Source organism: Arachis ipaensis, chromosome B04 (genome assembly GCF_000816755.2).
Source record: "Arachis ipaensis cultivar K30076 chromosome B04, Araip1.1, whole genome shotgun sequence".
Classification (NCBI taxonomy): domain Eukaryota; kingdom Viridiplantae; phylum Streptophyta; class Magnoliopsida; order Fabales; family Fabaceae; genus Arachis; species Arachis ipaensis.
In genome coordinates, this window is record NC_029788.2 from 109,126,379 (window position 1) to 109,139,258 (window position 12,880).

The 12,880-nt window shown below is 35.7% G+C and overlaps 1 protein-coding gene and 1 long non-coding RNA gene across 5 annotated transcripts; both read right to left on the minus strand.

Moving 5' to 3' along the window:
• LOC107639625 lies at nucleotides 6,502-9,016 on the minus strand. Of its 2 annotated transcripts, XR_001620240.2 has the most exons (3): nucleotides 7,682-9,016; nucleotides 7,378-7,596; nucleotides 6,502-7,294 (listed from the first exon to the last, which is right to left on the minus strand). It is a non-coding gene; the product is annotated as an uncharacterized LOC107639625 (long non-coding RNA). The 2 variants fall into 2 exon arrangements; XR_001620239.2 differs by having other exon boundaries at nucleotides 7,378-9,016.
• LOC107639624 (pentatricopeptide repeat-containing protein At5g61370, mitochondrial) lies at nucleotides 9,571-12,880 on the minus strand. Of its 3 annotated transcripts, none has more exons than XM_016343175.2 (2): nucleotides 12,782-12,880; nucleotides 9,571-11,695 (listed from the first exon to the last, which is right to left on the minus strand). In XM_016343175.2, exon 2 carries the CDS (start codon nucleotides 11,221-11,223, stop codon nucleotides 9,763-9,765), a length of 1,461 nt encoding a protein of 486 aa, XP_016198661.1. In that variant the 5' UTR covers nucleotides 11,224-11,695; nucleotides 12,782-12,880; the 3' UTR covers nucleotides 9,571-9,762. The 3 variants fall into 3 exon arrangements, with proteins under 3 accessions (XP_016198661.1, XP_016198659.1, XP_016198660.1); XM_016343173.2 differs by having other exon boundaries at nucleotides 9,571-11,747; XM_016343174.2 differs by having other exon boundaries at nucleotides 9,571-11,759.

Below are 12,880 nucleotides of genomic sequence, written 5' to 3' on the forward strand. Positions count from 1 at the left end.
ATGGCTAACTGATGGCTCAAATCACAAAAACTTGTTGGCTCCCTAACACTCCTCAAAAGTTAATCCTAGTTAAATCTTAATGAAAATTCTAATAAGGATTAAATACTTTTTTCGTCCCTAATATCTTAGGTCAAAATTAAAATCGTTTCCGACCTTTTTATTAATATCATCTTCAATGTTATAAAATGTTATAAAATCATCATTTTCCTAATTCTTGGACTAAAATACCCTTCATCATCATCCTCCCCTTCTCCTTCTTTACTCCACAGTTCACCTCACCCCCACCACCTCCATCACATCTAGGGATGTCAACGGGGCAGGGCGGGGGCGGGGGATGTCTCCCTGCTCCCCATTTCCGCCCTTAGATTTGCTCCCCATCTCCGTTCCCATTCCCCACCGTGGGAGAATATTGCTCCGCATTTCCATTACCCACGGGGCCCCATTTCCCGTGGGGACTCCATTTCCCATCTTTCTGATAGTTCTAACTAATTATTAATTTTCATATATTAGAGCAGCAAGTATCCATCAAATACAAAATAGCAATATTTTATACAAAAATTCTAAATGATGCGATGGTGACTTCTTTCGAAATGACGTAGTAGGGGGACGCAACGACGAGCCAAAGGACAAAGCAGTTGACGAGATGGGAGACGCGGCAATAGATAGGAGAATGGACATGACGGCATAATTACGAAAAGGAACGCCACAAATAGAAAGCACGACGCGGTGAGGGTGATGGCACGGTGAGGTGTGACGATGCGGTGAGAAGGGAGAATGGCGAAGGAGTGGCTGCAGAGAGGTTGGATGGAGTATGAACAACGTTAGGGATCTTTGAATTGAAGAAGGGTTATGTAAATGAAGATTAGGAGTTTTGAGTTTTGTGTTTTGAGTTGTGTGTGTGTGTGTGTGTGTGTGTGTGTTTGTGTGTGTGTTTGTGTGTGTGTGTGAGAGAGAAATGACTAAAAAATATATATGAGAAATAAACTAAAAAATATATATGAGAAATAAACTATTAAGGATAATTTAGTAAATTTATAAATTTTGGGGAATAGCGGGGACGGGACGAGGATCCCCGCTCGGGTCCCCGCGCCTGCCTCGGGAGAATTTTGTCCCCCATCCCCATCTCCGCGGAAAAAATTCCCCACAGTCGAATCCCATTCGAGGCAATCCCTGTAGGGATCCCCGCGTCTCGGGGAGTTTTGCCATCCCTAATCACATCCACAACCACCTACATTACCACAGCTCCATCCATTACTGTTGTTGGTTCATTGGTATATATATATATATATATAGAGAGAGAGAGAGAATAATCCTCCTAGCTTCTTTCACATTCTTCTGCACAGACCACCCATAAAGGATACTTCTGTATATGCAAAGCATTGTGCCTGCAATCTTGTCTTTGTGATGCCAAACTACCCCTTCAGCCCTCTTAGGATGCCCTCTAGAACAGAGAGCATTAATGATTTCCGTAACTGTGAATTCATCTATAGAGCACTTGTACTTGTCCAAATTCTTAAAAATACCCAATGCCTCATCTTCTTTCCGCAATTTGACCAAAGTCTCGGCTACAAGACCAAAAGTCTCAGCATCCATAACTCGACCCTTCTTCTTCAGGTCTCCAATCAAGATATCCATAGTTCTGTAGTCTTTGTTTTCTATGAAAACTTGAAGAGCGTAGTTATAATCTTTATCTTCTAACTTACAACTCAATTTCTTACTAGTCCATAAGAAGAACCTGAGCAATCTCCTAGTATGTGCCTCATGCTTACAAGAATCAATAGCCTGAGTTACAAGAGATGAAGTCAAAGAATCTCTATACTTATTCAGACTAAACTCCAATTCATCTAACCCGCCAGCAGTGCTTGTAACAACACTGCACAGCTCTTGCAACTGGAGAAGTAACAGTGTTGATATTGGGGGCAATGTGGAATAAAGTGAGATCGAAACTCTCATAATTTGACCCAATGGGCGTTTGCAAGCAGAGTTGAGCAAGACATTCATGCCAAATTTGATTTGAGTAATTCTTCAAACACATGAGAATCAGTTGTAACTCGAAATCTTCATATCAAGCACAAGGGCAGGTTAGCGGGAAAGTATGTGACTTGTTACTTTGGTATCCATCACATCCAAGTTATTCGTGGAATCAAATGTTTCTAAGCTTCACAAAAAGTTATTTGTCTCCGTTCACGCTTTTTCATTGGTTGAGGCAGAGAATAGTGGAATTGCCATCCAAGCACGCTGAAATCACGGAATCGAGCCACTTCCACCTCAAAAAGGGAAGAAAGTGGAGCCTATTGGTGCCGTTTAATTTGTCTTCGCTATTGAGATAGTCCTTGGAGTTCATGAAATCCTCTCGTACCACTCCAGTTGGGACTCGTGGTCGGCAGGTTGTGGTTAACTTGAAGTAAGGATGTTTGGATGGGACGGAGATGCATTACCTCACACGCTTGTCATCGTGTCGCCACTCGATTTGGCCAATGAAGGGGTTAAGATATAGTTATTAGAACCGAATCGGTAATTGACCCGGGAATACAACTGGGTCATTGATTCAACCAGTTGACTCGATTACAATTAAATATAAATATAAAATTACAAAAAATAAGCTTAAAATTAAAAATTCAAAAGCATGTCTTTACCAACATCAAGTATCAACATTTTAGAGAAAAAACACAGAAAAATAAATTAATAAGTTAATGATAAACAAACTATAAAAGGGAAAGGGTGGTGTGTGTCTGAACTGTTAAGATCCAAGTACACCAAATAGTAACGCGTTCCTCGGTCAGTTCAAAATCACAAGATCCATGCACATATACATCATCTTGTGACTTGTGAGTGTGTTTATACTGGAAGGTGCCCATCAAAGGGAAAGGGTCCCACAATATCCTCATCTTCGGGCACCTTGTACTTTGTATTTGCCAACTTGTCCTCTTCTGCAAACACTAGAATAATACACCTAGGATAGGAATATCGTTGCTAACAATATGATTTCTTAGAATGGAATTACCAAATATATATTATTATCATATTTAATTTGTAAAAACAAGATTTATGAAATATTAATATGTCTAAAAATGTGGTGATTTTTGTTTAGTTTAAGTTTATTGTCTTTAAAAATTTCATATATTTTATCCAAAATATCCTATTTACTAAAATACTCCTAATATCAAATATTTTTAATTAAAATTAACATCATTACAATTAAAAATTTAAAATGAACACAAAATACTTATCTAAATTTCCAAAAATCCCATAATTTGTCTCATAATTCATAATTGAACTTATATAAAACAAATCCCAACGATTCTAAACACATGTATTAAAAACTGAAAACCTAATAATCCATAAAAATCCAAAAATAACAAGATTTAAATCAATATTTTTAAAAGTGATAATAGTTCTTCAAGTTGAAGTTGGAACACAATGTCAATTAGATTATTATTCCTTGCAATGCTAAGGGCAGCCTTCATTCTATCTTCAACACCCAAACCAGGAACATCCCTCAATAATGCCATTAGCTTTATTTTACGCTCAACTCTCTCTTTCGCATGCTTAAAACAAGAAACCATATCAACTAGAACGGTTGTGCGTTCTTGATAGGCACCTTTCATATCTCTAATTAATTCTGCTATTATGTCAAGCACTTCCTCACTTTTGCTCCCTCTTTTTCTTTTATTCTTTTTTTTTGGTAGATGAAGAACTTGCAGCTACAGCACTAGGAAGCACCAGAAGCACTAGGAGTTAGAGGCTCCTAACATATAATAAACCAAACAATTAGTGTAAACAGTCGGTCTTTTCCACCTAGAATCAACTTCACACAATATGATCAGCAGTTACTCTTTTTTCTACTACATAATTTTTTTTTAATGTAAGCCTTAAAATGATCAATCTAAAATACATCAGCAATGAAAACTTTCACACCCAAATCAGCTACTATTTTAGGCTATGGTTCTTCCTTATGTAACTATGTTCTTGCAGAAAATAAACAACTAACCAGAAAACAAAATTAATATTAGCATAAATAATCAAGAACAACCCTGTCAAGATGGCTATGATAAAAAAAAATCAGTAAGATTTCTTTTATTTTACACCTCGATAGAGTTCAAATTTTTACAAAATTCAAAATTTTCCTAGCTGGGAACTCTGTTAATAACATCCATGTTCAGATTGATGGAGGGTTAGAACTTAGGAGGTATGAGAATTTTGAGATCCCTTCATTAACTTGGTTTGAGGTAATTGTTACCCTTTACCAAGGTCAAGCCTGTGTATATATGTAAGTAGGTGAGAAAAGACAGATATTGGTGGATGACATGTTATACTCAATTCGATAAAATTTTCTAGAGGGTGGGGTTCCCTGTTTTAAGAAGTGCTGTGAATGCATTGGTGATTGTTTCACATTGCAGAAACTGCTGACGCACCAAAACCTTTTTATGTAACTATGTTCTTGCAGAAAATAAACAACTAAAACCAGAAAATAAAATTAAAAGTATAAATAATCAAACACGTTAAGTCAATTGCTTACGTACTTGAAAATCAGCTTCATATTCAACCTCTGTCTCTTCCAAATTTACTTGGGTGTTTTCACTCATTTGCCAATCACTCAAGTTTGCTTCGTGCTCAGCCTCCATAATAGCAACTGTTTGAGCTATATTTTCTACATTGCCTCCTTGAGCCCTATCTCTACCAAATGTTATTCCCAACTCTTCAAAATGTGAAAATGGTTTATTGTAGAGGCCATTAGCATTAGGATGGAAATGAAATTAAAAGAAATATAATTAAGCAATAAATATTAAAAAGCTAAGATAGATAAACTTGTATTAAGAAAGTTGCTTAGAATTTACACTTTCTATTTATTGAAAATTTGTTGCTCCACTACAATAATTTTATCTTTGTCATTCCAACCAAATCTACTCCGAGCCGTGCTCACCACCTCAACTATTACAAAATATTGTCTCTTTAGTAAAATTTACCCATGATTCAATGTGTGGATAATTCAGAGTTCAATACTAAAAAAATCTAATGATCTCTGAGTATAAAATCACACAATTAAAAGTCTTATTTATCGCTACTACTTATTCAAACTCATACCGGTAGTTATTTCTACCAAAACTAAATTTAATAAACTTACCTGAAAGCTTAAATTCTATACAAAAGAGTAGCAATGTATTTACCTAAAAGCTTAAAGATAAAAAATCAGTGACTATACAGAAGAATCATCAACCTGCTAAGAACATAATAGAAACAAAAAAATAAAATAAAATCAGATATAAAAAAATTCTATAGTGAGCACAGATGTAGGAGACAAGAGTTGAATATTCATTTGATCAGAAGTATTTACTAGCAAATTGAATTGGGATAATAGTCAAATTAGTCCCTTAAAGATAAGGAATTTCTTAAATTCGTCCCTAAAAGATTTTTTCAATTAAATTGGTCCTTCAAAGATTACGAATTAATCATATATGTCCTTTAGTTACTTCACTCATAATTTTCGTCAACGATTGTTGATGTGAAATATTAACTGATAAAATACATGACACATAACATTTTCAATTAGACATTGACTAAATATGTTTATGAAAATCTATTAATTTAGTCACTAGGTTATATTAAGAATAAGATTTTTGTAATTGGGGAAAATGAGTAAATTAATAAATTTTCATAAACATATTCGGTCAATATCCAATTAGACATATCAGGTATTATATATGTTATCAATTAACGTTTTACAACATCAATCTTTGAAGAAAATTGTTAATGGAGTGACTAGAGGACAAATATGATTAATTTGTCATCTTTGAAGGACCAATTTGATTGAAAAAATCTTTCAGGGATGAATTTGAAAAATGTCTTATCTTTTAAAGACTAATTTGACTATTAACCCAAATTGAATTTCTATTAACAGAACAGTATCAATTCATTTGATTATTGTTAGCTCAACATAAAAGGAACAAGTAATAAATATACAAAAGTCCACATAGGTTCAAAACGTAATGGCATGCTTCAACAGTACCAAATACCAACAAAATCCCCTTTCTCTATATTACATAGTCAATTATCATAGCAATTCTAAATAACAAAGACCGTACTTACACCTAAAATACCACAACTCTTCTTATTATATTATAGTTCATTATATAGTGTTGACTCATTAATCAAGATTCTTCATCAAGCTATTGAAATCTACAAGCTTGGCCAGAACCATGCAATTGGTCAACAATTTGAGTATTGGACACCATCATCTTAGCAACACATCATAAATTTCATGAATCAGTTTAACACGAAACAAATTAACCAACCCAAGAAAATCACAAAACAAGAAAGCAAGGAAACCAAACCTTAACAGAAGCATGTGGCAATGGTTGTCTTAAGAAAATTCAACCCAAGTACAGTGTATGCAGGCAGTGAATAGTAGGAATTAATTAAACTCACATATAAAACAGTGTATGCAGGCAGTGAATAGTAGGAATAGACCTGTGAAGGCTTAATATGGGCACACTATAGAAATAGTTAATAGCAGCAGAATGTTAAAGAGAAGACAGAAAAACAAAACACCAAACTTTAACGTGGGAAAAAACCTCTCAATATAAGAGAGATTAAAAAACCACCAGAAGGTAAAGCTTCACTATTATCCAAATCAAAGCTACAAAGACGCAAACATGCACAACTCTTGTACAAGAACAGAAACGCATCAACAAAATGAAATCAATGTTACAATGGACAGCCGCTGTTTACAAACTTTCTGGCAGTTCTACTAGAGGAGAACTCAGTTCTACTCGATCAGACTAATGTACTACGGAAATATAGAGAGACACTCCAAAAAGTGCTTGCTTGGGCCTGACACAGAAAAATGACCACAATTATTGGGCATGATGTCTTCTCCTCCATTGCTTCCACATTTCTTGTGCAAATTGATCCCTCCATCTACCCCAAGCATCGCTCGCCTCAATATGGTAGATCGTCCCACCATCTAATCCAAGCATATTTTGATTTTCTATCTCATCAATAAGATCCACAACCATCACTCTTCTACTATGATTATGCAAAAGGCAACAAGTAGTTATAACTCTTGACTCTTGAATAGGATAAATGGCCTTCCCCTTAAAATTCCCCATCTTGCTTTCAATACTCCAAATGCCCTTTCAATGACATTCCTAACTTGTGAGTGTTTCATATTAAAAAGCTCTTAGGGTGTATTGGATTGATTATGTGGATTAAACTCACTCAATGATATTTTGTCCTCTATAAGGTGCCAAAAACCCTTCATAATTCATGTTGGCATCACATAAGTAGTAATGACCTAGTGTAACATAAAAAGTTGAACAAAATTAATGAAATATCAAATGGTTACTTTGATAACATACTAAAGTCTCAATGAAATACCTTGGAGAGCACTAAACCCATTGCGAGATAATGCATCTCACAATACCTTAGAATCCACAGCTAAACCCTCCCAACCTGCCAGTGCATAGATAAATTGCATATCGAGAGCAACCACTCCAAGCACATTGGTTATTGTCACCTTTTTTGTTGATATCTAGGCTTTTCAGCCTCAAGGACATTGACTTTGATATGGGTGTCATCTAAGGCTCCTAGGCAATTCTAAAATCCAAAGAAAAACTCAATTGACTCAATCCCAAAGCACACCAAACATATTAGATTTAATAACATTAGCAAGATAAATTACCTTGAACCATTTTCATCGTTCATCCATTCTATCCTGGCTAAATGGTTGAGGTTTTTTCAGTGAGAGATTATGACATCTCAAAATAGCAAGCAATACATCATTAAACATCCTACTAATTGTTTCTTTAGATCTCAGAAATTGTCTCTTTATTACTCTAATTTTGACGCCTTGTGCTATAATATGTAAAAACATGGCAACCAGTTCTTCTATACCCATATTCCTACTTGGTTCTATCCTTCTAACCCCTCTAATCATGTTACACAATGCATGAAAGGCACGCCTATCCATTCTTGTGTTTTCTATACATGCTAGATCATTAAAATACATAATCCTATCGACACTAACATCCCTTACTTCTTGCCTACTATAATTATCATTCCGTTTTCTTTTCTTTTTTCTCAATTGCAATATAATCAAAACAAAGCAAATCAAAAAAAAAAAAAAAAAACATAACCATAAGGTCATTCACTAATTCTAAATGTAAAATCGAGCAGGTAATAACTCTCATTTTCTCTATTTGGGATCCATTCTGTCAAAAAAAGAAGAAAACATTAAAATATTTAACTAGAAGACTTTCCTGTTTATTTATTCTATATAAAATTTTTTCTATCCTTTAAAAACCGGAAATTCATAGCCAAAAGAACCAAAGGAACAGAACTATTAATTGTATTGAAAAAATGAAATATAAAAAATATCATTGTTAGTTCATGGCAGAGTGCCTCAGGGAATCACTTTTCAAATGAAATAAAAATGGAAAAACAAGAATAAGATGTATGCATTAGACCATGCTAGGGAAAATAAAAGACCATGCACAAATACGAGTTGTAAATAGACCATTTTAAAAGAGAACACAAGATACTACAATGATGATAAAATATAATATACATCCCCTTTTTTTAATTTTCGTAGACAGGGATCATATATAAATATATAATTCTTGCTTTTATTTATTGTTTAGATAGTTCTAAAACAGGCTGCATATACGTAGCACAGTAAGTTACCAGCTCCAGGTCCATTAGAGGCGTTAATATACAAGCCATAATTTCAGCAAAACTTATATACATAAGCTTAAAATAAAACTAATATACATCGGAGAAACATTAATCAAGTAACATTAAACAAATAAATAATCTGAAGCTTAAGCTTAATCTCTTTAGTCTTTATTGAGAAAAATCATCAAACACTTCATTTGCATCCAACATAACTACAAAGAACACACAAAAAAAAAAGCAAAGTGATACTTGCATATTTACAAATTCATGCTAGTTTGGAGATCTTGATAAAAAATTGAGAAGTGAATATATAAAAATATTAAGAAATTTTATAATCAACCATTAAAATGGGCCACTGAGTTGTGGCCGTGAGACAGAACTGCAACGGGATGGCGGTGACCGGCGACTAATCTAAGGTGGAGATGCAAAGCTGCAATGGAGACTGCGATTTGCAAAGCTGAGAAGCTGCGATGTATGCTGAGGAGCTGTGGTGATGAGAACCGAGATGATGGAACACGAACACGAACCAAAAAGAAATCGAGTTGAATCTTCCTTCTAGAATGAAGTGCACAATGGTGGTGGAAAGCGGAAACTCAATTCAACGGCGAGGCGAGTATAGGTCTCTACTAGGGTTTTGTTTGAACGTGAAATGAGAAAGGGAGAGAAGTGAATGCGAGGGATGGGGTTAGATTAGCAGCGTAGTTTAGTCTTTTTCTTTTGTTATTCAGATTTCATTTCCATGAAAATTTAAGGGGGAAATGGTTAAAATGATGTATTTTGATTTCTAGGAATAAAATTTATCTGGAAAGTTTTTTAAACCTTGCACTGGAAATATGATATTCCCATTTTAAGATCCATCGGGAAACTCTATAATTCTCCCAACCAGACACCCCCAAAGATCCAAGCACATATTCTATGGTGATTTGAAGAAAAATTTGAAGATAATACAAAGTAAACTATGTCAATTAACTAGAACAACATGCAGGAATAGAATGCTAATCCAAGATAAGCAAGCCTTTATACTATTGAGAGAGGGAACAGAGAACAACTACATAGATAATCAAGCCATTTAAGGTGCTGTAGATTTATTTATTTATTTCTTCTCTTTTTCTTCTTCATTGAAGCAGATTTTGTTCTCATTACCTTCATTTTACTTGAAAGTTTTTTTACTTTATTTGGAGGCTTAGTTATTGTGCTGTCCTCAAGGCTGATTTTTTCTGGCCTTTTAGGTTTGAAAACTTGTGTTATTGAAGGATCCAAAACATCCCTTGAGCACTGAAGAGAGATCCCCATGCCTGTGGCTTCATCCCATAGCTCTCTTCCCTTCTCAAAATTCCCTCCTCTACAAAGCTTTGGAATGAGCACATCATACACTGGTCCGTAACCACCCAGTGAACTTCTCTTCATTTTCTCAAAAAGTTCAAGAGCGCGATTCACCCTTTCAACCCCACAGAGAATACCAATCAAACTGTAGTAGAACTTATGGTTTGGTACCAAACCATTTCCAATCATTTGATCCACTATATCTTTTCCTTTGCCGAATCTGCCAGTCAGAAACAACACCTTTGCTACAAGATAATAGCTGAGCCAATCTGGAGCACAACCAGAATGTTTCATTTTTTTTAGTATTTGACAAGATTCTTTAACCCTTCTGGTCTTTCCTAAACATGAGAGCAAGATGTTGTAACTGATCAAGGTTGGGAAAACCTTGTAAGACTTCATCTCCATCATCACATTTAAGGCTTCAGGCACAAGCCCTGAAGGATTACGTCTAAGATTCCGCTCACAAAGGCACCTGAGGAATGTGTTGTAACAAATTAAATCTGGGGCAACCCCATTTGATTTCATCTCTTGAATAATCCTCCTAGCTTCTTTCACATTCCTCTGCACAGACCACCCATAAAGGATACTTCTGTATATGCAAAGCATTGTGCCTGCAATCTTGTCTTTGTGATGCCAAACTACCCCTTCAGCCCTCTTAGGATGCCCTCTAGAACAGAGAGCATTAATGATTGCAGTAACTGTGAATTCATCTATAGAGCACTTGTACTTGTCCAAATTCTTAAAAATACCCAATGCCTCATCTTCTTTCCCCAATTTGACCAAAGTCTCGGCTACAAGACCAAAAGTCTCGGCATCCATAACTCGACCCTCCTTCTTCAGGTCTCCAATCAAGATATCCATAGCTGTGTAGTCTTTCTTTTCTGTGAAAACTCGAAGAGCGTAGTTATAATCTTTATCTTCTAACTTACAACTCAAATTCTTACTAGACCATAAGAAGAACCTGAGCAATCTCCTAGTATGTGCCTCATACTTACAAGAATCAATAGCCTGAGTTACAAGAGATGAAGTCAAAGAATCTCTATACTTATTCAGACTAAACTCCAATTCATCTAACCCACCAACAGTGCTTGTAACAACACTGCACAGCTCTTGCAACTGGAGAAGTAATGGTGTTGATATTGGGGGCAATGTGGAATAAAGTGAGATCGAAACTCTCCTAATTTGACCCAAAGGGCGTTTGCAAGCAGAGTTGAGCAAGACATTCATGCCGAATTTGATTTGAGCAATTCTTCAAACACATTATGAACATCAGTTGTAACTCGAAATCTTCATACCAAGCACAAGGGCAGGTTAGCGGGAAAGTATGTGACTTGTTACTTTGGTATCCATCACATCCAAGTTATTCATGGAATCAGATGTTTCTAAGCTTCAGGAAAAGTTATTCGTCGCCATTCACACTTCCTCATTGGTTGAGACAGAGAATAGTGGAATTGCCATCCAAGCACGCTGAAATCACGGAATCGAGCCACTTCCACCTCAAAAAGGGAAGAAAGTGGAGCCTATTGGTGCCGTTTAATTTGTCCTCGCCATTGAGGTAGTCCTCAGAGTTCATGAAATCCTCTGGTACCACTCCAGCTGGGACTCGTGGTCGGCAGGTTGTGGTTAACGTGAAGTAAGGATGGTTGGGTGGGGCGGAGATGCTTTACCTCACACGCTTGTCATCGTGTCACCACTCGATCTGGCCAATGAGGGGTTGAAGCATAGTTATTAGAACCGAACCGGTAATCGACCTGGTAATACAACTGGGTCATTGATTCAACCGGTTGACCCGATTACAATTAAATATAAATATAAAATTACAAAAAATAAGCTTAAAATTAAAAATTCAAAAGCATGTCTTTACAAACACATTAATAACAATCAAGTATCAAAATTCTAGGGAAAAAACACAGAAAAATAAATAAATAAGTTAATGATAAATGCCTTAATCAGAATATTCCAGCAACCTTTATGCACAAAGTCAACATTAATATGCACAGAAATCCGCAATAATTCAGAGAGCAAAAATTCAGCAAACAATTCTGGACCAAACATTCAGAATTCAAGTTAAAATTCCACTAAATGAGACTCAGCAAACAATTCTATCAATCACTCCAAACTGAATGAATTCAAATTCAAGAAACCAAAAATTCTCAATCCTATTCTGTCCAACATTCAGCCCTAGGTATAGGAGAACCTAATACAAGAAATCAATATGAATTCAACTAATTAATTGCCTTGAACCAAGTAACTGAAATCAGAGTGAGACAGCAATGCAACAAAATTTCAGCATACTCGCATCGCCAATAGTGAAAAACAGCAGGTATTGATCAAAGTGCAGTTTAAATTTAAGAATTCCAGTAACAATATCTCAGAAGTTCAGCATAAGATCAGGCAAACAAGTAGGCACAATGAACTCAATCAGCAGTTCAGCCTTCAACTCAAACAACTAACCCCAAACAGAATCACAAATTGTAACTTAGGAAACCCTCAAACAGCACAAACAACCCTAACATGTCCTCTAACAACAACAGTTCAAAACAGCATTCTCAGCCAATACCAATCAACTAACTCTAGTCTTGACAACTTAAAGCTAACTAGCTAAACTAATCAAAATGAACTATAAACAGAAATTGCATAAGATAGCAGCATTAAGCAAAAAGGCCTAATGTAACTAACTAATCTAACCTAATTAAAATAAGCCAACAGAATTGACTAAACAAGATTAATCCACTAATCAACCTTAATCGAACAGAAATAACATAAATTGGAACGAGAATGAAACCTGGGGAGAAGGAACGGAACAGGGGAAGGAAAGGAGAGGAAGATGGAGGAAGAGAGGCGGCTGGTGGTGGTGCTGTGGCGGTGGGCAGTGGCGGCGGTC

Excerpts from the sequence above, each read along its gene's own strand:
- LOC107639624 (XM_016343175.2), bottom strand. The coding sequence starts at position 11,223 with ATGAATGTCTTGCTCAACTCTGCTTGCAAACGCCCTTTGGGTCAAATT.